Genomic DNA, 27558 nt, shown 5'->3' on the forward strand with positions numbered 1-27558 from the left:
CCAATTTTAGCCAATCAGATGCTTTCCCTTCGGGAAAGAGGGCGGGGCCAAGATAGTTTTGGCCAATCAGCACCTACTCATAGAGATGCATTGAGTCAATGCATCGCTATGAGGAAAATTCAGCATCACCATGCAGAGCGTGGGGACGCTGAAAAGCAGGGCTGCTTACTGTGCAGCCCTGAGCCAGGAAGCATCTCCAGTAACCATCTGAGGAGTGTCCACTTGGAGGTGTCCCTAGGGGCAATGTAAACACTACCTTTTCTCTGAAAAGGCAGTGATTACATGAAAATGCCTGAAGGTAGCTATTATACTCATTAGAACAACTACATTAAGCTGTAGTTGCTCTGGTGACTATAGTGTCCCTTTAATGGACACATAAAAATAAATACATAAAATAGCATTTGAAGTAATGCAGCCCTAAAATAAGACTTTTTTTATACAAACCCCTTTATATATGCACACTTACACACATAAAAAACAATTAGATGGCTCCCTTTTCCCCAGTGTTAAACAGCATAACACACACGAAAACAATTACACAATTACTTGTTCCCCAAAGTAAACAGCGTAAAAAATTCTCTGCACATTTTGGCTTGGATTCAATGCAAGACTAAAGAAGCATGTCTTCTCCATGGGTGCTTAGGAAGGTAAATCCATATAAAAAACACACACACAATAGAATAAGTGCTGACCTGTTTATAGAACAACCTACCTTTGTTTTTCAGAGGGGGCAATGTGGGGTGAAGATCTCGATTGCAGAAGTCTTCATCAGTGCAGCATTCTATAGATCTTCTTTGATGTGGTATTGGTGTGTCCTGAAATGAAGGATAGTCTTGTGAACAAGGGCTCGAAAATGGAGTATTATACTGTGATGTTTTGAGTTAAATGACTTCTCAGCAGGAAGGTGGTGATGAATTAACTTCCCAAGACATTGAAACCTTAAAACTGTAAAAAAAACATCAGCTAAAGGACAATGGCACTGACCAGTGGGAGACAGTTGCTTTTGTAGTTACCCAGATCTTTTCAACTGAGGGCTGGGGATGCAGCCCAGAAAGCCCCAAGCATGACTCCATAATTATCATCAATTAGAAAAATAAATAATTTTATCTGAAGGAACACATTGACATGCCTCTCATTTTTAAATAGTACACCTTGGAGGTAAGAAGGGTCTATGGATTAACAGTATTACTCAACCAAGCTATTTCACAGAATTAAGAGGATGCAGATTTTAGGATAGACAGACTGACTTGTAATAATACCCCATTTAAGCTATAATTGAGCCTTTTTTAAATATAAATTTCCTTGGAATGCTGGAATGCTAATTTTTACATGTTAGCTATTCTGACCTGGGGTCAGACAAGATGACCAGACAGTGTTCTCTATTCATCAAACGTTTTATTTTTTTTCTTTATGCCGAAACCATAACGGAGTAAGAAAAAAATTCCTCCGATGACCACACAAGGACAGCCCTAATAAAATCCATAAAGAGATGATACAACACGGGGTGTGGGAAATGACACACAGAGAATAAATTTATCCGGTCTCGTTCACTGAATTCATATCTGTGCTGAAATGCAGTAAGGTCAGAAGTGCATCTGATTCCTGTTATTAATTATGAATTGGGTGCCTGATATGACTACATTCCACAAGGATTTCCGCACACAGATGCCCTTATTATCTCCTGCCATGATTAACCTCTTTTATGCAAAGAGGGTCTGAAACTTGTTACCGGCCTTTCCAACAGCAAGAATTTTAATCAAAGTACCCAGTTCTCCTCATTGTGCCTAATCCACTCAATCACATAGTACGTGCAGCTGTGCAACACGATGCCTCTTTGTCATTTGAACACTTATGTTACATACAGAGATGCTATGGAAATGAGCTTTTATCTTGAAATACAGGAATAGAAAAGTATCTACTTATCAATAAAAGAAAAATTTAAGGTAACCACTTTTGCCTCTAGAGATCAGTTTCCCAAGTTTTAAGTGGCAGGTGGAAGACATTGTGCTTCAGAGCATTAATTAGGAAGACTGCTGTCCCCCATACACAGTTGGGTTCTGTCTATAGCACTAACTCACCCGACACTGAAAGTCTGAGCCCTCTAAACCCAAGCAACCAGATGTGACCAGAGGAAGTCCAGATTCATCTTCTTCTATAATTGTGAAGCAGTAACCATCCGTCCTAATGATAAAAGAGAAAAAAAAAATATTTATTGAAATAGTATGGTATACAGACAATCTTCTAAGTTTTAATTTAAATGCAGACACACATTTAATTGATAACTCAACAATACCAATACTGTTATATTATACAATTTATTCATCAATCTATCTGTATAATTCAGAATATTGGAACAAAGGCATGGTCTAAGCAAGCATTAAATTGTAGAAAAAAAGACACGCCAATCATTAACACCATCTAAAAAAGGTATACCCTATGCCAGTTCTATCTGTGTTAAATGTTTACATGAAGAATACATGTAGTTGAAAACTTCAAATGCTTTGTTTTCCTTTTGCAAGTTTTAGTAATTTGTTACCAACAGATATGAGATAATTTGACACCATACATTCTAAGCTGCTTGAAAATAATCATGAAAGAGTAACATGTGTATTTGGGTCAGAAGAAGGGACACTTGTGAGATATGAGAACCCACTGAATTATTCCTTGATAGCAGGTGGACCTTGGTAGACTTCGAGGTTTTGCCCTTGTTGGAATTAACAGACAAAACAGCAATCTGGTATTGGTTGAAAGAAGCACAGTTGCAAGTTTGTTTCTCCCGTAGTGTTATGTCATTCTAGAGACACTAACAATTGAAAATCTATCCGTACCCATTCTGCGGCTCTGCAGAAGCTGGAAATGCATCCCTGGACCGCTAGGCACCAATGGAGCCTGGCAGGGACCCAGGTAATGGGCAAACTGTTGCCCAATGTTTTTCCCAATTACCAGGGAACTGGGACAAAGAATTCCATGCATCATAAACACTACAGTGGGCTGTAGTGGCTGTGATGATTGGAGTAATCCTTTAGGGTTGTGAAGGACATAGAAGAGGGGTAGGATGAGCCAAACATTGTATTATATATCAGGCAAAATAAAGAAAATAATTTTAAAAATATGTGAGCTAGGAGATGTTAATGAATTATACATGCGCATCCGGTGTCCTTTCAATAGTGGAAAATCATGAGGTGTAAACTAAATATAACTCAACGTAATGTGGAAAAGTCATAATACCATCTGTGAAGACCTCACAGTCTACATTATACAATATTGTTAAGCACAACAAGGTTTTACTAGGATCTGTAGGAGTTAAAAACTACAGACTTATCTACATGTTCAGAAATGTTAATGTGTCTAGCTTTGTGAGAATGTTTTCCTTCAGCAGTCATCCAAGCACTAGCTAATTACGTCACTGTCCAATTAATTTGGCAACACATGCATTTCCTATTGAAGTGGCAATGACAAATTACACCTGCGGTCAAGAAAGCATTCTGCAAAGTTTCTAATATTAACATAGAACCTCAAGAGGTGATTGCCCATTTATACAGACATTTGGGACTATAAGGGTATTTTTTTGGCAAATAAAATCATTATACACAATAATACAAGATCTAAAATAGTCTTATTAAAACAGATAAAATAAATGCACTGCAAACATTAATACTTTTTAGCATTTTAGTGAATTTAACCATCACTAACCTGGCGCAAGACATGACTTTATTACACAGACTAACTGAGATAATCTTAACCTTTTTAGGACAGATGACATTTCAGAAATGTTATAAAGAATTTGCTAAACCATGTACCTTATTACATAAAAATATGGAAAATATTTTCTTAAATGACCACGGTATGCTACAGAAGGAGTTAAAGGGGCACTATAGTCACCAAAACAACTTTAGTTTAACAAAGCAGTTATTGTGTATAGATCATGCCCATGCAGTCTCACTACTCAATTCACTGCTACTTAGGAGTTAAATCATTTTTGTTTCTGTTTATGTCGCCTTAGCCACACCTCTCCTGGCAGTGACTCATACAGCCTGCATGAAAAAAAATGGTTTCATATTCAATCAGATGTAACTTACTTTGGAAAAGCTATTAACAGTGCAGAATAAGAAATTCTAAATAAAACAGAATTTGCAATAAAGGAAGTGTAAACATTAGATGACTCTCTTCAGGAAGTCTTTAGGAAGGCTGTGCAAGTCACATGCAGGGAGGTGTGCCCAGGGTTGTATAAAGAAAATTATTTAATTTCTATGCCACATCGAATTGAGCAGGTAAGACTGCAGGGGCATGATCTTTACACCAACACTGCTTCATTAAGCTAAAGTTGTTTTGGTGACTATAGTGTCCCTTTAAAGGATCACTATAGTGTCAGGAAAACAAACTTGTTTTCCTGACACTATATAATGCTTATGTCCCCCCCTCCCTCAGGGACCCCCTCCCGCTGGGCTGAAGGGGTTAAAACCACGCTCTAAGCGTGTATATGTGAGTGTATTTTATACCGCTTTTATACATACATCAAGATTATATCAACCAAATTGCACTATTGGGTCCTATTTTCTTTTTTATTCCATATATGATGCACATGGTTTGGAAATCCCACAAGACATATCGAGGTTCCAATATAGATCTTGTTTGAGCCTATCTACAATACCCTACAACAAGAGACTATATTGCTTTAAGCAAATACATTTTGAGCCAGCAGACAGCTCCTTGTTCAACAATTCACCATTCAACACGAACTGTCTTTTGTGAATTTAAAATTATCCATTATTCATTTATTAAGTATCAAAAATTGTATAAACTATAAGTATTATAAGTATATAGTTGTTTTGGCGCAATCTGCCTCTCTCATTGTTTACTTTGCCACTTTTGTTTGTTTTGTGCATGCATTCTGTGCATGCATGTAGGCACAGGTTGTCTGTAGGCACAGTTAATGAAGCCAGTACACCTGAACTTTGACCACAGGGAATCTCTAAACTGGTACATTTGAATGAGGTCAGCTGTAACCCAGGGCAGGTGTGTCCCTTTTATTCGCACTTTACGCAGAGGGGCATGCAAATTTCAAACACGCAAGAAATGCTATTGCAGAGTCTAGACTTAATCTTTGCCATGTTATGTTCTTGAGATCGTTTACAAAGGATTCCAGATTAAATTTATTGAACGACCTGGTGATTATAATCTTAGGAGGGGATTTTGCGTATGCAGTACACTAGACAGTGGTCACTGAAACTGTTAGGGAGAACGCCAGCCTCCCGGATTCTATCAGGACAACTGGAGAGAATCCAATCTAGCAAGGTATGGTTCTAGCTTTTAATATTAATGTGAGTTGGGGAGGAAATAAATTGCGTTAGCTGCAAAGTCTTAAACAGCGAACATCATACATAAAACAAGTATCCAAGATTTTTAAATGGAACTTTACAAAATGAAATATTAAAATCATTTTTGAAAGCATTCAAGCAGTCATATCGGTAACAAGGAGTGAGCTATACTTACTTTTTTAGTTACCATTAGAGCCACTAGCTTTACCTTTAACAGTTTTCTTACATTTTTATGTAATTTGGGGGAATGGGTTTTCTCCTGGAGAAAACGCACCCTTGTATTAGTTTCTGTATTTAGCTATTTTGAGTCACTATATACTTTCACAAAAATGCAGCTGTTTACCAGTCAAGCTTCTCCCATGTGTGACATTGGTAGTGCTACTTGTAACAGCTGGAATCCAACTACAGGAATCATTACTAAATCGTGGGAGTGAAAGAGAGCAGGGGAACAACTGCCCTCTTGGCAGGGGATAGGCAACTTTCAGATGTTGTGGACTACATCTCCCATGATGCATTGCCAGCATTATGGCTATAAGAGCAATATTGAAAATGTAGTCCATAACATCTACAATACAGAAGGTTGCATACCCCTGATTTAGACTATTAGAATACAGTGTAAAGTTGTTGTTTTTTCAGTTTAATATATCTGCAATTGTTTAAAAAAAAAAAAAGTTTTTTGCTTTCTCATTATGATGTATTGAGTGTAGACTTCGATGAAAAAAAATAGAATTTAAACACTTGTAGCATAAGGCTGCAGAATAAAAACAAATGTGAAATAATGAAGAGGTCTGTATACCTTCTGAATGCACTGTATATTTTATATTTTACTATATGAGACTGGGAATCAATCAAGGCTGTAGATTTCTGCCCAATAGTAACTACAGATTTCATTTTTTAAAAAATATAGCCTAATCATGTTTTTATTTAGAGTAGAAAGCAAGTTTGTCAAGCACTTCCCAGAAATTGTACAATGTGGATTTAAGATTCATATGCTCAGTGCTCTGCATTCTTCATAATCTCGGCCTGCACATTCAAGTAGTCTTTAGATGTTAGCTTCTCTATCCAGAATTCATCACAATTATGCGGTCTATCCCTGCATTGTAAACATATTTAGTCATTCAACTTGATTTCCAGACTCTGCCATGGTGTATAGGAATTGGAGACTGCAATTCTTCGGATATATGTGTAATAACCGCTAAATGTTTAGAATGAACATTATATTACTTTCAATTACCCATAGCCCCTTGGATATGAGCCCTGTCTACAATACGGAGACTTGCTATTCGAAACTAAAAGTTGACAAAAGTAGTAAACTAAATTAAAACGGAATTCAGAATGAATAAATGTAGGTGTTTTTTATTTAGTCTCCTATTGTTTGAATACTGCTGTTTAGCCCTTATTAAATGAGAAAAGCACCAATAATAAAATGAAAAAAGATAAGTAAAACCTTCCTTTTTTTAAACCACAGCTGAGCATGAAGACAGAAGTCCTGCAGATTGCCACACTTCTAACTACTGAGCATGGTAGGATCAGTACAGCTTCATTCTTCAACTCACAGCTTAATTATCTACTGGACTTGAAAACATTTTATAATATTGTTAAAGGTTTATGTAGCCAGAATTAACATGTACAAGGTATACTGTAAATGCATTTAAAAATAATCTGTCCTGTTGGTTAGCTTGTTCTAAAGGTTTGTGTCTTAAAGTATTTTTAATATTTTGTTTATTATCTCTAATAGCAAAATATTTCTGTAGGTTTAAAAAAATTAAATTGAATGTAAAAAACAAGCAAACAAAAAAAACAAAAAAAAAACACTTCAAATGATGGTTCCCCTTTAAATGGGACACTGGAAATTGAAACACTACCCTTAATATTAATTTTACATTGGAATGGTATAGAAAAATAATTGGATTAGACACAAATTGTAAAGAGTCTTAGTATTTTGAACGACTTGATTTTTTTCCCAATGAGATATCAAACTGTATTACTTTCAATAAATGAAGTCAGAATCCCCAAAACTAAGGTAAGCTATACTGGATGTGACCTAGGAGATATTCAACAACAGCGATCGGTCCATACATCTATTTGTTGTATCTCAAAACAGCTTACTTTGCCACAACAGCATACGTAAGCACAGTAATATCACAGGAGTTCACAGATATGGCATTGAAGTAGTGCACAATTTTTTATAGTGTGTAAACAAGCGAATTAATGCATGTCTAGATTGGTATATAGAATGGAGAGATAGACAGTGGAGAGACAAAACATAAGAGACAAGCTTTCTTACTGTCTGAGATGATAATGTAGGTTAGAGTTCAACGTGTATGTTACATGCTAGACAAATTAAAAATCACGTTGCTTAAAGAGATGTACATTCAAGAATCTCTTATGCTGACTGAGTGTTATAACATGTTAGCTGGGTGTACAACAACAGGCTTGGGACATACTAACAGGCTAATGGCGGGTATAACCCCTTGTAAGCCTCCCTGTTGGAGTAGCAAGTTTAGGCATAGGCATAGGCACCATTAAACGTGAAATTAAAATTAATGAAACACAAGTTCAACGATATCGTCTGACTGGGTACAGACAGGCTGTAATGTAACAGCAAGTCCTTGGGAAGGGACACGGGTACCATGCTCGGGACATATGGCACTGTCAACCAATGCCTCGACTTGGTATAGCCGTTGGGTACCTGGAAGCTACTGGGTTCGCCTGGATGTGTTCCCGTGGCTGTTCTGGACGTAGGTTGCGCTCATCAGCCCGCTTGTTCCGGGCTTCGTTGGGGGCCTGAAGCAGTGTACACCAGATCTGAGGTCTCCAAAATGAGTTCAAGTGCTTCATTCTCGAGAGGTGGCTGGATGTCAGGTAGGTCGTTTGTTCCCTTCTGCTCCGGTGCTGGCAAGAGCTGGTGTCCTTTTGCCACGAGCCTGGGTTCCGTTATGGTCCAGGGTCATCCCTGTCGGGATGGTGCGGTGGGTCTTGTTCTCTGATTGCCATTGTTTGTGTCTTGTCACCCTCCGCTGGTGTGGCCGGCACCAATGGGGCTGCAACCTCTGTTGCTCTCAGCCCGGAAGGGCCCTTAGCTTGGGAAACTGTGACTTGGGACTCCCTAACGCTCTGAAGAGGTTTCCCAGGCCTCCCCTCGTCATGAACTGTGTCCCGTGCAGGCTTTATGTGGTTAGGCACAGCTGGCCGTAAGTGTGCCAGTAGTTTCGCCCCAAAATGTTTAAAGATTAAATCAATTGTGTCTCTCACGGTATTGCCGGTGCCCAGCCTGGTAGACTATTGGTCGTCTTGTGTAGCAGGGTCCAATGCGTCCGCCATCTTGGAGGCCCCAAATCCCACTTTGCTTGGGAGGGTCGCAGGCCTCAGCAAGAGGTGCAGAGAGTGAGGTTCTCCATCTGGCGGGGACCAGGATACGGAGGGGAAGTGTTGCATGCTCGCGTGCGGCTGTTGGCGACTGGCAGGAAAGCGTCTGGCTCTCCCCGTCGCCTCTTCTAGTAGGCCTCACTCTGCCATTGCGGTGCCCGGTTGTCAAGTTTGGCATCGCTGGGGTCATTCAGGCTTCCCCAGTGCAGTGAACTCCGTTGTAGGCGATTTGTGGCACTGCAGTCCGAATAAACAGCAGATTGTGTAGCAGGCGCTCATGCAGGGCACGTCCTGTCAGCTCGCTGGCTAGGCTCCGCCTCCCCCAAAATCAATATTATATTTAAATAATTGGCAACATCTTTTGAACAATGCAAACTAGTCAGATCTGTAACTCCTGAATACAATAGTGAGCAAATATTGAACCGGTCTACCAATTGGAAATAAACCAAGCACAAAATAAATATTAAACAAATACACAAACACTTCATTCTGTGACATGTACCAAACAAAGACAAAAAATAACAGCAGATAGAAAAAAATGATAAGATATAAGAAATAACAAAGTATGTTGCCAGTTAAATATTAGATTTCCTTTAACTAAAGGCGTTAACAGATTGATGATTTGGGAAATGCAGAATGAAATAAATTTTCAAAACAGCAAGCCTTTTAACAGTTTGAAATAAATTAAGCACATGACAAACATTAAAAAAGTGAATAAACCATAGAAGAGAAACACCAAATTATGATAAAGGGGTCAGACACTCTCTTTTATTTCTAAGCAGCCAATAGAGGATCAAGTTGAAGTTCTTAAGAAATGCATACAAAGGGAGGGATTGTCCTGAATGACTTACAATATCCTCAGTTAAATTATAGTGCATTCAGGCCTATAATATAACTAAATGTGATACAAAACTGTAAATGAATAGGAGACCACATGCAAGACCGTATTGAAATGTTTGTGTAGGTCATGTTACATAACAGCGAATTTTTAACCCTGTTGTATGAAATCCTAAACCAGATACATTTGCCATTATTAATGGGTTTCCATCTGGCAATACAAGCAAATAATAGTGCCTGCAATATATTATGACTATACTATGCTATACAGCAAACATGTCAAACATGCGGCCCACAGTAAATATATTTGCGGCCCGCCTGCCCTGGGGCCGATTTCAGCTGTGGTTGTGACCAGCAAGACAGGAAAAGTATTTCCTGATTCTTGCTCTCCTGGCCACAAGAGGGCAGAGTGGCTGTGTGTCTGCTGAGCAGACCAGAGCAGGCACTCCCCCTTCCCTCCTACTCGGAGTGCCAGAAGAGCATCTGGCCTACTTCAGCAGAGCTGGAGCTGGAACTCAAGGACGGACAGCAAATTGTAAGGTAGGAGAAGAGGGGCTTGGAGGAGCAAGGGCCGTGAATTAATTTGAGGGAGGGGACACTGTATTAATTTGAGGGAGGGAGGGGGCATTGTATTATTTAGGGGAGGGAGGGGGCCAGTGTATTAATTTGAGGGAGGGAGGGGGCACTCTATTAATTTGAGTGAGGGAGGGGGCACTCTATTAATTTGAGTGAGGGGGCACTCTATTAATTTGAGTGAGGGAGGGGGGCAGTGTATTAATTTGAGGGAGGGAGGGGGAACTGTATTAATTTGGGGGAGGGAGGGAGCCTGTGTATTAATTTGAGGGAGGGAAGGGGCCAGTGTATTTATTTGAGGGAGGGCAATGCATTAATTTGAAGGAGGGGGCACTGTATTAATTTGAGGGTGGGAGGGGCACTTAATTTGGGGGAGGGAGGTAGACAGTGTATTAATTTATGGGAGGGGGCCAGTGTGTTAAACTGGGGGAGGGCAGTGCAGAGTGGTGGTGGTGGTGGTGGGGGGGGCAGTTTATTAACCTGGGGGAGGGAGGGTGCAGTGTATTAATTTGGGGAAGTCAGGGGGCCATTGTATTAAATTGGGAAAGGGGGCAGTGTATTTATTTTAGGAAAGGAGAGGGACAGTGTATTAGAGTGGTGGGGGGGCAGTGTGTTAAATTGGGGGGAGGAAGGGCAGTGTATTAAAGTAGAGTGGTGGGAGTGGGGGCAGTCTATTCACTTAGAGTGGGGGGAGGAGGGGCAGTGTATTAGATTAAGAGGCAATGTATTAGATTGAGTGAAGGGGGCAGTGTATGGTGGAGTGGATGAGTGGAGGGAGGAGGTGCAGCGTGTTGGATTTGGGGGCAATGTATTAGAGTGGGAGGAGGAGCAGTGTGTTGGATTGAGTCTGCATGGAGGCGCTGAATGCTCCCCGTGGAGATGCTGTCTGTCTGCGCAGCTTTTTGCCATACATGCACATTAGCCTCCCAATGCTTTCCTATTTTTATGATCTCAGCCAAAGTGAAGAACACACTCCTAGAACTTCAAAACAAACAAGATAACGTCATTTGTTTTTTACAGCTTTGCAACAGCATACACATTCACCATTTCAGTCCCATTACCAAACTTTTCTTAATATGTCAAGGTAGTTAGACTGAAACGTTGGTTATATGCAAATGCATTTCTTAAAATAAATTCACTCTTTTGTTTATTTTGAAGTCCTACAAGCACGAGGACGTCCAGGGTCAGGTAGGCAACTTTTTTTATACTGTACTTTTCTACATGGGGAAACTTTGGAAACTGAAGTTTTGGGGGGGGGGGTTTGCGGCCCACATAAACATAAACCTTGTTTATTTGGCCCCTCTTAGCCTTTGCTTTGACATGCTTGCTGTACAAGGACTGACTCTCTAATGTTTATAGTTCAGAACCTCCTATTTGTCTTTCTTTACCCCCTATATAAAATATTAGAACATAATTAAACAATGGAAGACAAATCTACCCACATGCTACAACAAATTAAGAACATGTACAACATATACAAGTTTAAGTTGAATAGTTAAAAATATGTAATAAGTTTAAAGAACTGCGTTTAACCATAAATCAATTTTTAAAAACTTGTTTTTCCATATGAAGGTTTAAGTAGCCAAGAAAGAGAAATCATGACACTTCTAAAAAATGTTATACTGCGTTCCCACTGTAATCCAGGCATGTTCTTTGAATGGTACACAGAGAGAGCTCTGAGCAGGTGCAGGCAGTGCGGACAATCTGTGCGTGGTCTGTTTACGCACTGCCACAAACTGACACATGAATGGCTCGCACATTCTCTTTGTTATTTGTTCTTGAAAAAAGATACCTAACATTTTCTCAATGCCTATATTTTTTTATCCAGCAATAATCATATTTGAAAGAACCTTTCAAATTGTCTCCATTAATAATGATGTTGACACCCTGTAAAACACTGTGAGAACTTTCTATTTGGTATTAGGGTAGGTTTCCACATGGCACACATCACTATAGACAGACTAAAAGCCAGACTTGGCCAGTAGCCCAGAGTATTGAATATGTGTAACTGTTTTTTAAGGGGATTCCAATTTGAAAACTAATACAGCCAAGCCTGTACTTCAATGAACAACATTCACCCTTAGAAACAGCACTGATGGGGGAAGCTTTACTACACATTGCAAACATTGTGGTTTTACAATAATTACTGATGTCTCTCAGACGGCTGCTGAAATCCCACTCCTATTATGCTAAGCCACGATTAAAATGTTGGAAGAAGCTAGATTAAGACAATCTCTGTTAGAACATGCATTGATGATAATTATTGTAAAGCACAAGATATTTAAAGGTCCACTAGATGCACCCAGAACACTTCATCTCAATGATGTGGTCAGGGTGCAGCGGCCCTGTAGTCTTAAACCTTCATTGCTGTTTTGTAGAAATAGCAATTGTTAACTTAAAGGGTTAAGCACACCTATAGCGTCCGTCATATGGACAACCACTAGAGGTGCTTCCGCTGTAACAACCAAGTGAAACTTTATGAAGAGCATTGATTGGATGACAAGCCACAAAGTGATGCCTCCCCAATGACATCACAGGAGATGGAGAATTCAGCAGCTTTTTTTTTCTAACTTTAATTGCAGTTACAGGGGTCCCCAAAATCTAATGTGGGTTTTTATTCCTAGCACTAGAGTGTCCCTTTAATTTCCAGCCATATCTTTTCACGTGTCAATTACATAATCCCACCAGACATTGCTACAGAAAAAATGATTGGTTGATAAATGATAATAATGATAATAAAATTAATAAGCATCTGTACCACATCAAAGGCACTGACAGCTGTAGTGAAGAGCAAGTCATGCATGCTCCTTCCATATAAAAATATATATAAAATGCAGCTCTCTCATAAAATATGAACTAGTTTTGCAAAGCATAATACACTACTAGAAATCTCTTAATCTGTCCAGATTCCTAGTTAGAATTCTTTTCCCATAAATAACATGAATCTGTAGAGAAGAAAAATGTCAATAGTGTAACAAGTCTGCCAAATGCTACACCCCAACACCTTGCACCCAGTGGGTAATGGCCTTCATCTAATGTTGGGACACCCGACTCGTGTCTCAAGAATATAAGCCCACAATCAAATATATAAACCTCGATCTTTCTAAGCAGCCTGCAGAAGATAATCGTCAATAGTGTATTACAGTTTTGCAGCAATCATCTGCACCCCGAAAATCACACTGCTCTCCTTATAAGAGGACACGTTCTCTGTCCCACAGATAACACACTATGGGCTTCCATATGGTAAAAAAAACTTTATTTATTTAATTGATTAAATATATCCCAAATCAGCACAAGGATACACAGCTACTCGCTCCTGTCTTACATCATCCACCAGACTGACCACCAGACTGACTCTCTGCATGCTTCCTACGTCACTTTCTACGTCAATAATCTGTAGTAACAGTTTCCCTTTAATATAATCCTACTTCTAATGACTCAATGCGAATCATCTTTGTGATTGCACTCAAATTGCAACAATAAGAATAGATAATGTTCCCTCTGTTTTGAAGTTTCTCTACATGTACACAAAATGAAACAATTATCTTTCAGACAAGATTACAGCTCATATTTATATAAGTAATGCATATAATAAGTGATACTCATTCTGGAGAAATTTCACATTACACAACTACATAGATATGTTAAAGAACAGGTCATTTTTCATGCCTCATAATAGGCATGCACTAACCAGCAGGTATTGTTGAAGGAGTCTTCTGGGCAGTGGTGGTGACAGTAGCATGACAGCAGCTTCGGTGGTGGGGCAGGTGCTGTGCTCTCTGTATCTTCTTTCCTGCTGTCCACGTTCAGTTTAGCGGAACTCCTTAGCAACATGTTATCTCGAAGATTTGCTGTAAAGGGAATAAAACAAATGATCAAGAACTGGGCAGAGAGCCAAGTACTGGACAAATTAAAACATACAAAAAATATCATTTCATTCCAGGTTTAGGTCTGGACCTACATAAAGTAACATAGTTTAGAAGAAGAAAAAAAAGAAGCTGGAGAGGTCTGAGATGCCTTTGACATGAATACTAATTCTCATTTAACACAGTTGAAAGACAAATAATTGGTCCCAGCAATATTAAGGGAGGATCTTTGTATAATGATGCCATGATGGAGGCTTTGAATGAAAAAATATTACCAACAAATATCTAATAACATGAGCTTGCTAACACGAGCTATCAATGTCACAGTATTAAAATTCCATTCTCAACTACCAAGAATATCTTAACAAGCTTATGAATGGATAAGGAAGCGGTCGCTACAGTGAAATATATATAGTGGATCTGCAATCACTGCCCAGAACAACTGTTACTGCATACTTTCATTTATATTTAATTGATTAATGCTCAATAAGCTCAAACAAGTATTTTTGGAACACTATCAAGGTACCAAGAATGCATATGCAAAAGACTATGATCCAACAACCTTTTAAAACAAAGCAATTTATGGTGACAGTCAGGAAAGGAGCACACAGCACAGTGCTCCCCCTACTGCCAGTCAACCAATGTAGCATAGGGCAGACCATGGTTGATAATCTTCTGTTTTCTCTATCCAGCCTGACAGGAAAGTGCTCACTAGAAATGTAGAAAGTAATCCAGGCACTCCAAAGTATCAAAAAGGCAACTTTTATTGGACCCACGAAACAAAAAACAATGTTTCGACCCTAAGGTCTTTGTCACGAAACGTTGTTTTTTGGTTTGTGGGTCCAATAAAATGTGCCTTCTTTTGGGATACTTTGGAGTGCCTGGATTACTTTCTACATTTCTACTTATACTTTTGGTCATCTGGTACTGGGACTGATCCAGCTAGCACCCAAGGATTCCTTAGATGAAGGGTTTGAGTGCAGTTCCACAATTTATCTGTTGGAATTTATCACAATTTATCTGTTAGAAGAGACACACAGTGGGGCTGAGGGATGAGACACACAGAGGGATGGGGTAGAGACACATAGAGGGGCTGGGAGGAGAGAAACACAGATGGGTTGGTGAGGAGACACACAGAGGAGCTGGGGCAGAGAGAAACACAGAGGAGCTGGGGGAGGAGACACACAGGAGGGCTGGGGAAGAGACACACAGGGGGCTGGAGAAGAGACACACAGGGAGGCTGGGGGGAAGAGACACACAGAGGAGCGGGGGGAAGACACACTGAGGGGCTGGGATGGAAGACACAAGGTCCTGGGGAGGAAGAGACACACACACTGGCTGGGGAAAGGGAGAAAGAGACACATATAGGGGTTAGGCGAAAGAGAAACACAGAAGGTCTGGGAGGAGAAATAGACACACACAATGGAGCTGGGAGTAGTAAAAGACACACAAGGTGGCCGATGGGAGTAAGAGACCCACAACGGATGAAAATGGGGTATCAGATGCACTAAAGGGGGTGTAAGACGTAAAAGCAGGATAATATACACTAAAGGGGTAAGTAATTCAGAAATAGGGGGAAAGAAACACAAAAAGGAGTAAAAAAAAAATTCAAAAGGGGGTTAGGAGACACACTGGTGGAAATGCATTTTTGGGAGGGGGGTGTCAAAATGCATGTTCGCCTCTGTAGCCAAAAATCTTTGCACCAGCCTTGACTTTAGGGGAAATCATGAAGATTTTGTTGTCACAAAATAACACAGTTGTGATAATAGAGAACTATAAACAGTTGTTTTAAACACTGTAGCTCAGTCTCTTTTCCACACACCCTTATTTATTATAATCAGTTTGCAACACCATCAAGTAAGTTCATACATGTATTATTGCATACTCTGTTGGCTTTCATTAAAAACATTACATAAAACAAAATTACTTAATTAGCCCCAGACCATAAATGTTGATGACAATACTATTGCCTGTCTGCTATGTCTGCCATGTCTTGCATCACACATAACAACATCATATGTGACTAAAGCAACATTTGTTTGATAAGGGTACACGGCCGAACATTTCAATAAGCCAAAGAGATATCATGTTTTCATGAGGATGTGGCTAAAAATTGACTGGATAATTCTTTGAAAAATGTAAAGTGTCTTCATGACCTAAGGATAATAATTATTAATGATACTTAGAGTAAAAACAACTTGTCTCATTTATACAGGCAAATTTCTGTACAAGTCTACAAAATACAGTAAAATATGACTGTAAGTTGTATCCTGGTTAAACACTCATGAATTTCTCAAAAAGAGGGATCTGGGCCCACAATTGGGCATTCTAAACTACAAGATACGGTGGGTGTGTATTATGGTTTTAAAAAAGAGGAACATTCTCAGAAATAAGATGAATTTGACAGGAGTGAAAAAGATTCTACTTAATGGCAGAAATTAATTGTTCCGATGTCTACAGTCTGTCCCTGCAGGCTTTTTGCAGTAAACAGTTACTTCTCAGTGACTCAGACAGCCACTAGAGGTTCTTCCTGGGTCACGCTTTGCATGGAAGCACTGTCCTCTCCCCATAGAGCAGCCTTGAGTCACTTCATTTCTATGAGCAGATGCTGATTGGCGCAGAGCTGCATTTTGCGGCTCATGAACTATAGCCTCCCAATGCTTTCCAATTATGAAGCATCTTCAAGTTTCATGGAACGTGAGTGGGGACAGTTGTGACCACTGCCACGCGGTGCTGGAAAAATATAAATAAATCACCTTTTTGACCAGAGGTAAGGGGGGACAGGGGGACTAAACAGCTCTTTAGACATATAATTTTAGGAATAAACATTTATATTCTTGACACTATAGTGTTCCTTTAATGAGCAATCCAATAAATCCATTTTAGATATGAAGAGCTATTGAGCACTGATACAACAGGACAAAACACTTAGGAAAATGCTCATAATGCATCTCTATCATGGCAGATTTCAGCAATAGACTCCTGAAGGATTCGGAAACAAAATGGAACTAAGGAGAATATGAAAAAGAAACTTTACAAACTATCCTGAAGACAACAGGTAAGGGTAAACAATATGTTTAATCTTTTACATAAGAATGTTTCACTTGGCGGTTCCTTTAAGAACGAGTAAAAAGGGACAAAACAGATGTAACCAAGTGTTAATAATGAGACATCTCCACTGTCAGTGGATTTAAAGAAATGGGGTTGGAAAGAAGCACTTAATGGTAACTTCACAAGAAACATATTTTTAAACCATGACATGTTTCTAAATTATAATGGGTATTTGTGGCTACCTCTCTATAAAAAGAATTAACACTTGATTGTAATAGAATAGAAATCCGGCTTGTATAAATTAACATCAGCAGATGTTAGTTTTCTGGGTCAGTGGAACACATACTTAAAACTAAGTCCTCTTTGTGACTATATAACATTGTTATTCATGGACAGGGAATGCACTTTAAAATATGTTCCAGTCAGAGATTTTCAGACATCTGGCTCACGGGGTGGCAAAGTTAAACAATAACATTAATAGTGATGTAGTCTAAGAAGCATAGGTTTCTGTTTTCGTCCTGACATTTCAGGTTTTGGGAGTATTTTACAGCTCTTCCAAAATGCCAGACAGACTTTCTGTGTTTGTGAATAAAAGAAGTGATAAATCACAGTTGTCTGGTCTACATATATACCAGAAACACGAACACTTAGTGGAAACATATCCATGTAATAACGATCCATCGTCTTGGAGGAAGAGTGGCCATTTCTCATTGCCGTCTTGAATTGGACCTACATGAGGTCACATGCATGAGAGACAACTTCAATAAATGTACATTGAATGAACATTGCTAAAATTGACAACTACCCTTTTTCTGACATAATAGCTATGTGTTCACCCTGATCCACACATAGCGGACCTCTAAAAGTCATAGGGAGTTTTGTATTTTACACCTACTTCAGGTGACCTATTGAATGTATCAAAAATATACTCCAAACGAAGTTCCAGTATCACTTGGGAAAATTAAAGAAGAAACCTTTTTTTACAGGTCACCATTCTACATATATGAAATACAAGTTTATCTTGATTTCAGAGGACAGAGAAATGAAATAATGAGTAGGATGAAATAAAATCCTATTTTGGCTACTTAACCTCACCTTTTAATACAAAATATAATCTAAAATCTCTCACAAAAAACAATCAATTTATAAAACATAAAATATATATATTGCGTTTAATTTTTTTTTATCTGCTTGTTGAAATGTAATTGTTTTAAAAGATGGTTGGGGAAGATAATCTCCTTCAAAATAAATGTTGTTGTTTTCTTCATTCTTTCATCCTCCAAACAGAGTGGATGAGATATCTTTCCCCCATGCCTCCTGCTTCCTACTATAAATCTCAGGAGCGATTTTCAGTGCCACCATTAATTCACCACTCTTTCAATGTTGATATACAGGAAGAGGGCCCCAACAGACAAGTGTGATTCTGTCTCTCAGCTCCTCTCCCTGCATATAATTATAGGAAGATGGCCTCAATCAAGGAGGGCAGTTGCAATCAACCTGTTCTGCCTGAAAGTGAAATGCGCACCAAAGGATTTTCTGGTTCCCCCCACCTCCCCCCCCCCCCAAAAAAAAAAAAGTTACATTTATTTATTTATTAAGAAGTCATTAAGATTAAGTGACCAAGATCATTTCTCCATACAGTATCTTTTGGTTTGTCTTTAGAGACTTCTCTTCTTTTGAAATAGGCTGTCAATGGATTTGTCTAGAAGCTCAGACAGTTATTGCATATTGTTGTGTTCATAGTCAGCTAACCATTTCACTTTGGTTTTGATCTGTGTTTTAGGTTAGTGCCTTTCTAGAGGATTTAGTTTCAGGCAAGTTTCAACATCCTGCGGAGGGAAAGGGAAAAAAATGTCCTGGTACTTAGAGTTTATAATGGCATATAACAGAACAGGGTGGAAGTGCACAATGCAACACACGTTGCATTTAAATACAATTAAGAAAGGTATTTACTTTTGAATTACTGAGATAATTCAGCGTTGGGTTCTGTGGGGACAATAAATGAAAATACAGACATAGTGTAGCAGGTAACAATAATATAGCACACTTCCACTTCTTAAAACCACTCCTGTATCAGAGTCATGTCCAGTCTCTGTTAGTAAGGCATATGGGTGCACCCTACACTGGCTACTGGTACTGTGCTTCCTGCTCCTTTATTAAGTATAAGGTATCCAATTAATGAACTCTTATTATCTTTCTATAAGTTTTTTATAGCTCCTTCACTATTGAGGACTTTTAAAAATTGTTGACATTAATAGTTATGTCATATTTATTAAAAGACAATTTTGTATAGGGTACTGCTGGGTATACCAAGACAGTGAATTGAGTACATGCAGCAGCCTGACCTCTGCTAGTGATAGACAGATCGTTCGGTGTATTGGAATCTACAAATAACGTAATGCAAAAGAAAACAGATCCGATGTGTGATGGATATAACACCAATGCCGAAGTCAAGAATGCAAGAAATCGGAGGATTGAAGTGCTATTTAAATGAATTAAGAGACAGTTTACCCAGATGCCCCGGAGAAAGACTTGTAGCATTTTTTGCTGGTCCAGCGCTGAGAGCACTATCTGAATGTTGAATATTTATAACGGTTTATCAATGGCAAATACATAAATGGAATTCAATGGCCAGAAAACACAAGAAAAAGTCATGTAGATAGTTTACAGTATCTATTTTCTGATTTATTACATTATATACATTTATCACACTCAATCCAAGGTAAAGAATTGCCAGAAATCACAAACTGAACAAGAGTACACAAACAGTTAGGTCCAAAAATATTTAGACACTGAGACAAGTTGTCATTTCATCTGTTTACCAAAATAAATTCAAGTTAAATAATAAACATGGGCTTTAAGTGAAGTCTCTCAGCTTTAATTTGAGGATATTCACATCCAAATTGGAGAAAGGGTTTAGGAATTACAGCTCTTTAATATGTAGTGCCCTCTTTTTCAAGGGACCAAACATAATTGGACAATTGACTCAAAAGCAATTTCGTGGACAGGTGTAGGCTATTCCTTTGTTATTTCTTCATTTAATTCAATTAACCAGGTAAAAGGTGTGGAGTGGATTCCAGGTGTGACATTCACATTTGGAAGCTGTTGCTGTGAACCCACAACATGTGGTCACATGAGCTCTTAATGCAAGTGAAACAGGCCATCCTTAGGCTGCAAATAAAAAAAATACATCAGAGAGATAGTAGGAACATTAGGAGTGGCCACATTAACATGTTTGGTGCATACAGAGAAAAAAAAGGCACCGGTGAGCTCTGCAAAACAGAGGCCTGGATGTCCATGGAAAACAACAGTGGAGGATGATTGTAGGATCCTTTATGTGGATCCAAGCCAGTGAAGAACACAAGGTGCAAACCATTCATAAGCTTCAATAATAGACAGGCCAGATTAAAATTTGCAATAAAAACACGTAAAAAAGTCAGCCTATTTCTAGAACAACATTCTTTGGACAGATGAAACCAAGATCAACCTGTAGCAGAATGATGGGAAGAAAAAGAAATGGAAAAGACTTGGAACGGCTCATGAGCTGAAGCATACCACATTAACTCAAAAACTTGGTGGAGGCACTGTGATAGCATGGGTATGCATGACCTCCAAAGGCACTGTGTCACTAGTGTTTATTGATGATGTGACAGAAGACAGAAGCAGCTGGGTGAAATCTGAAGTGTATGAGGATATATTGTCTGCTCAGATTCAGCTAAATTCAGCAAAGTTAATTTGACGGTGCTCCACTTTACAGATGGATAATGACCAAAAACATGCTGTGAAAAGAAGTGGCATATCGACAATGGCAGAGTCAATCACCTGATCTCAACCCAATCGAGCATGCTCTTCATTTGTTGAAGACATATAGTTACATAGTTACATAGCTGAAAAGAGACTTGTGTCCATCAAGTTCAGCCTTCCTCACATATGCTTTTGCTGTTGATCCAAAAGAAGGAAAAAAAACCCAGTCTGAAGCGCTTCCAATTTTGCAACAAACTAGGAAAAAATTCCTTCTTGACCCCAAAATAGCAGTCAGATGTCTCCTTGGATCAAGCAGCTATTACCCAACTAATTAGAAATTATATCCCTGTATGTTATGTTTTTGCAAGTATTTATCCAATTGCAGTTTAAACATCTGTATAGACTCTGACAAAACCACCTCTTCAGGCAAATAATTCCATATCCTTATTGCTCTTACTGTAAAAAAAACCTTTTATTTGCCTTAGATGAAATCTCCTTTCTTCAAGCCTAAATGTGTGACCTCGTGTCCAATGTATAGCCCGGTTTATGAATAGATTTCCAGATAATGGTTTGTACTGGCCCCGAATATATTTGTATAATGTTATCATATCCCCTCTCAGGCGCCGTTTTTCCAAACTAAAGAGATTTAAATTTTTTAACCTTTCTTCATAACTAAAATGCTCCATTCCTTTTATCAATTTTGTAGCTCGTCTCTGCACTTTTTCTAGTGCCACGATATCTTTCTTGAGAACAGGTGCCCACAATTGCACAGCATATTCAAGGTGTGGTCTTACCAGTGATTTATAAAGAGGCAAAATTATATTTTCATCTCGAGAATTTATGCCCCTATTTATACATGACAAAACCTTACTGGCCTTAGCAACGGCAGATTGACATTGCATATTGCTACCTAATTTATTGTCTATAACAATTCCCAAATCCTTCTCGTATGTGGTTATCCCTAGTTCACTACCATTTAGGGTGTAAATTGCTTGTGCATTCTTAACCCCGAAGTGCATAACTTTGCATTTTTCTACGTTAAATTTCATCTGTCATTTTAGTGCCCAGTCCCCCAATCTATCCAAATTCCTCTGCAGCAAGGCAATATCCTGCTCACATTTTATTACTTTACAAAGTTTTGTGTCATCTGCAAACACTGATACATGGCTTTCAATGCCCATTTCAAGATCATTTATAAATATGTTAAATAGAAGCGGTCCCAAAACAGAACCTTGAGGGACACCACTTACCACTTCTGTCCGCTTGAAAATTTAACATTTATGACAACTCGTTGTACTCTATCCTTAAGCCAATGTTCTACCCAAGAACAAGAATATTCATCTAGACCAATTTCTTTTAGTTTGAAGACTAACCTATTGTGAGGAACCGTATCAAATGCCTTGGAAAAATCCAAGTAGATCACATCCACTGCAACACCCTGATCTATATTTCTACTTACTTCTTCGTAGAATGCAATTAGGTTAGTTTGACATGACCTATGTTTCATAAAACCATGCTGATTATTGCTAATAACACAGTTCTTCCCAATGAATTCCTGAATATTATCCCTTAATAGCCGTTCAAATAATTTCCCAGTCACAGAAGTTAAGCTCACAGGTCTATAATTTCCAGGCAAGGATTTTGAACCCTTTTTAAATATAGGAACAACATCTGCCTTCCTCCAATCCTCCGGTACAATACCTGAAACAAAAGAATCTTAAAAAATTAAATACAGAGGTTCACTTATTTCCCCACTTAGCTCCTTAAGTACTCATGGGTGGATACCGTCAGGCCCCGGAGCTTTATTTACATTAATTTTCTTTAATAGCTGTAGCACCTTGTCCCGAGTTATCCAATCACAAGTTATCTGCAAGTTTGTTGCAGCAATCATTTGCATATCTCTTGCCATAGGATCCTCATTAATAAATACTGGAAAAAAAAAAGTTATTTAAAATTTCTGCCTTTTCCTGACAAAAAACTTAAGTCAGAAAGACCCACGAACAAACAACAACTAAAGACAGCTGCAGTAAACTACGTTCAAAGCATCACAAAGGAGGACATTCAGAGTTTGGTGATGTCCATGTGTCCATGTGTTAAGGACTTTAAGGATTCTTGACAAAGTATGAAAAATTTACATTTTATTAATGATTGTGTTAATTTGTCCAATTATATTTGAGCCCCTAAATTAAGGGAACTGTGTATAAAAATGTTTGCAATCCTTAAATGTTTAAGGTAATAGTTTTGTTCAGCCCCTTAATTTAAAGCTGAAAGGCTACACTTCAATTGCATTTCGGTTGTTTCATTTCAAATTGTGGTGCCATACAGAACCAAAATTATGAAAATGTGTCAGTGTCCAAATATTTCCAGATCTAACTGTATCAGCAAGCCAGTTTCTTCCCAATTAAGATAGTAAAATAAATATACACATTACATCCACAATTGACATTCCTTTCATATTTTGGCAGTCCATAAACTAATATACATGATACACATTTTCACACTTGGAAGGACAATGTAAGAAGCAAACTAAGAGTTAATATAAACTTTTGGCAGCAAGGAAACATTGGCTGTGCAGTCTATTTACAAATGACTCGCTTAACAATTTATAGGAGATGCGTATCAAAGGTGTCTGTCTGAAAAGTTGTGTGGATAATCAGATTTATCTAAAACACAACATTCTGCTTAAATAAACGAAGTTCTGCATTTCCTTCCTCTGTTTGCCTGCCAACCGATTCTAATAAAAACTTTTACTTTATTACATATCCGATCAGTAAACATTAGTTCATAGCTTTTTCCTTCTAACCACTTCCAAGCGAGCTACTCAATGTCATGATCATGATGTTGCAAGCCCACAACTCAAAAGCAAATAAAAGGGGAAAGACATGAATGTCACAAAGGACAATGTACCCGAATATGCTGTGCATATCCAGGCAAGCGAACAACAGTTCTGCTAGATGGAACAAGCATCCATGTAATCTGAAGCTCTTCACAGTTCCACTTTGATATCTGACCTTTAAAGACACATCTGAGGTTTTAAAACAAGTGTGTGTGTGTGAAAACATTCTAGGGATAATCATACCAGTGGATGAGGTGAGACATCTCAGCTACTGAGACTGATAAGCAGAGTTAAAAATAAATGTACACACCAATTTGTGGATTTAACTGTTGGAGGAATTCTAATTGGCTCTGCCCTGGAAGACACTCTCAGGGTTATTCATTAAACTGTGAACCATCTGGAATTCACTAGAGAATTTCAAATTTAACTTGTTAAGGAGAAAACATTGCCCTTTGTCATCATCCTACTTGAGACCCAAAATACCAAACATAATTAGCTACGGCAGCTCTTGTCATTAATTGAGTGGGACTTTTCATTTTGGAATAATAGATTGGAAGCCATCCCTCCAACCTTGAACATTTTTATAAAGGTTGTGCCCTTTGGTGATGCAGGTTATGACATCACTGAGGTTTCTGCAATGTACTACTCCCTTACAGATGTTAATGAATCATGACATTACTGATTTGAAAAGAAGAAAATGACTAGACTTCATTCATACGAATGTATGAATAGTAATTACACACACCATACACACCCACAAATTAACTGCATAGGTCAGCTCACTTAATACTACTTTTCTACAATCTTTGAAAAAAGGTGGACGTTTTTTATAATACATTGTCCAGTATTACTGCGCTGCTGAATAAGTTTGCTGTTTGTAGCTAAAAAACACTAATAATGTCACCATTCCCTTGGCATTTCCATGAAGCAGTCTACTGCTGCATAAAAAAAACACTCACATACCATAACATCCTGTTATTAGGTAATAATAATCAGAAGGCAAAAAAGTGGAGTTATGTTAAAGAACCATATTTTGCCAAGGTGAACGTACATTCATCAAAAATGCTTGTATGGCAAAGAGTTACCTTAGAATTTAATGGCACTCTTATGTTGAGTTAAAATAAGTAGGGTATCAAAGTTCCAAATGGGATATTGAACAGAGGTGAAAAATTCAAAAGGCTTTGTGCCCCAACACTGTTTCAATTTGTCATATGTTTAGGCCACATTTAGTAGTCAAGGTTATCTAGAGTAGAAGGATGGCTTTCCTGTTAATACATCATAGTACTGGCTATAGCATACTGTTGATTTAAAAGGATTTTTAAAAGCCCATTTTTTTTAACTGCTTTACATTAGGTGAGCGTTGTCCTTTTTTGGATTTGTTTCTTTCGGGTTTCTCCTGTTTCATTTATATATTGACACTGAACACCAAACCATCCTTTCAACACTACAGATCAAATGCAGAATAGGCCTTATTTCGGCAGTGTACACTTATATTAAGTACTGGATTCTTTTATTTAATTATGTTCATCTGTCTTTGATTAATGGACAGTACTTGTATATGTTGTTCGTTGTTTATACTTTAGTGTATTTTGTTACTTTAAATTTTTTCACTAACCACTCATTCATCAAAAGTTCCACAACATATAAAACCAAACCTCTACAATGTGTGAGGTATTAACTTGTTACATAGCTTAAAAACGAACATTCATAAAAAACAATAAACCTACAAAAATAAAGAATGTTAAACTAAAGTGTAAAAATGATAAATGAGGAACCGTAGTTGACAGGACCACACTGAAACCGTGCTTTATATAGCCATTTATCTTAAGTAATGGATACCTTTAAAATATGTGAGTGTGCAAATATTGTGTAAATGTTTGAAAATGCAGCCTTTATTTCCTGATATTAATCTGTATTGTATTTTGTGCAATAGTCAGTTATTAAGGTGTTCGAAGGAAATCATAAGTCATCTAAATGTGATTACTCCACGCAAGTGATATTCTGCTGAAGGATATATATCCAAGTAACTAAAAGCATCTGCTTTGTCTTGCCTATTATGTAAACACGTTCCTTACAAAAGCCAGAAATACATGCACCTATTAAATAAATGCAAGGGCACAACTTAAGCAATTTTTAAAAAAAAGTGCTCCAGTCTATTTTCCCTGTGTTGCCTCAACTTTAACTAATCTGCGGATTTATGCACAAAATGCACAAGATTAAAAAGTTTTGTAAAGAATAACAAAACAGGACAAGATCTATATTGAATGGAAACACTAGAAGCACTATAACAACTTCATCGTAATGAAGTTGTTATGTTGTGAGGAGGTCCACGGTTTACTTCAAGGGTCACTCCGGACAGATATTTTAACCTTTTTTGTTCCTCAAACCATTCTGTGAATGGTAGGGTGTCAAGGTCCATCAGCAGCTCTCCTGCCCAGGGCTTCCTAATTTAAGAAATAGCATGGCAGAACAATCAAGTTCTATATACAACACTTTATAGAACTTTATAGAACTATACAAACACAGTTTAACCCCTTGAGATAAGCTGGCACCCATTCCAATGAAGTTGTTATGGTGCCCAGACTGCTTCTTTAAATGAAAAAAAAAAAAACAATCTGAGAGATAATAAAAATCAAATAAAATAAAATGTTATGTCTCCTAACTCTTTCAGCATGCTACCAGATGCTAGTTTTTTGAGAAGTCATGCCTTGACTTCACAAACTCGCCTGACCACCATCAGGAGGAAATTCATAAATCACAAGATTGCAAAAGAAATATGTTAAAGATCAACATTTTTATCCAAATATAACAATTACAGGAACCCTAATATTTTATAGTATTAGTTTCCTTCAATGATATATCCTGGACTGAAATGTACTTTGCCTTGAAATTGCCCTTGATGTGAAGAATACTGCAACACCTCCTTATACTTTCCTGTAGCTGCACAAGATGTATGTGATCAATCCTCTTTATGTTTCTTCTGATGTCAAAGCTTCTCCAATTCGGCCTGCAATTAATTGCACCAGTGGGACAAGAGTAATCAATCTGACCACAACAACGATGATCAGCATAGCTCACAGCACAAGCACGCCTAGTGTAAAAGCATTACTGTGTTGGAAAGCACACAGCTTAACTATTTACTATTTACAAGAGAGGTGCATAAATGTTTCACTCTTGCTGTTGCACTGTTTGTTTTTCTCAGTTCGACTTGCTACTGTATAACTTAGAAACATCAACTGGCAAAAAATATATTTGCTTTTTGACATGCAGCAAGCATTGTATTGTGACTTTTGTTACAAATAACTGAAAATGTCTGTATCCACTTGAAAAGATTACTATTGCTCATTTATTTAAGTGGTTAAAGGACCACTATAGGCACCCAGACCACTTCAGCTCAATTAAGTGGTCAGAGTGCCAGAGTGCTAGTTTTAACCCTGCAGCTGAAAACATAGCAGTTTCAGAGAAACTGCTACGTTTACATTGCAGTGTTAATCCAGCCTCTAGTGGCTGTCTCACTGACAGTAACTAGAGGCCGCTTCCATTATTCTCAGTGAGTAAATCGCACTGAAATGACGCTGGACGTCCTCATGGAGAACAGCGTCAAATAAGATCCCCATAGGAAAGCATTGAGTAATGCTTTCCTATGGACAGCTTTGAATGCGCGTGCGCCTCTGGCCGTGCATACACATTCAGCTCCACTCAGGAGCTGACGTCGGCAGGCGGAGGAGAGGTCACCAGTGCCGAGGGAGCCCAGCGATGGATTAAGGTAAGTGGCTGAAGGGGGTTTAACCTCTTCAGCCCAGCGGGAGGGAGGGACCTATTAACCCTATAGTGCTAGGAAAACGGGTTTGTTTTCCTGGCACTATAGGATACCTTTAAGTTTACTTCTTTTTCAGCCCTCGCAGGTCTATATGGGCAAGCTCTGCCTTCTTGGCTGAGATCATCAGTGTAATTATCTCTGCCA

At 38.4% G+C, this 27558-nt stretch overlaps 1 protein-coding gene across 4 annotated transcripts in view; it reads right to left on the reverse strand.

Moving 5' to 3' along the window:
- Positions 1–27558, reverse strand: part of BMPR1B (bone morphogenetic protein receptor type 1B) — a 407993-nt gene that overhangs the window by 31131 nt on the left and 349304 nt on the right. For all 4 annotated transcript variants that reach the window (XM_063458618.1, XM_063458615.1, XM_063458616.1 and 1 more), the window contains 3 exons: positions 13789–13948; positions 2079–2181; positions 713–815 (listed from right to left, as the gene is read on the reverse strand). In XM_063458618.1, coding sequence (XP_063314688.1) covers positions 713–815; positions 2079–2181; positions 13789–13948 — 366 coding nt within the window. The remainder of the gene's footprint in view (positions 1–712; positions 816–2078; positions 2182–13788; positions 13949–27558) is intronic.

Source organism: Pelobates fuscus, chromosome 6 (genome assembly GCF_036172605.1).
Source record: "Pelobates fuscus isolate aPelFus1 chromosome 6, aPelFus1.pri, whole genome shotgun sequence".
In the NCBI taxonomy this organism is placed as follows: domain Eukaryota; kingdom Metazoa; phylum Chordata; class Amphibia; order Anura; family Pelobatidae; genus Pelobates; species Pelobates fuscus.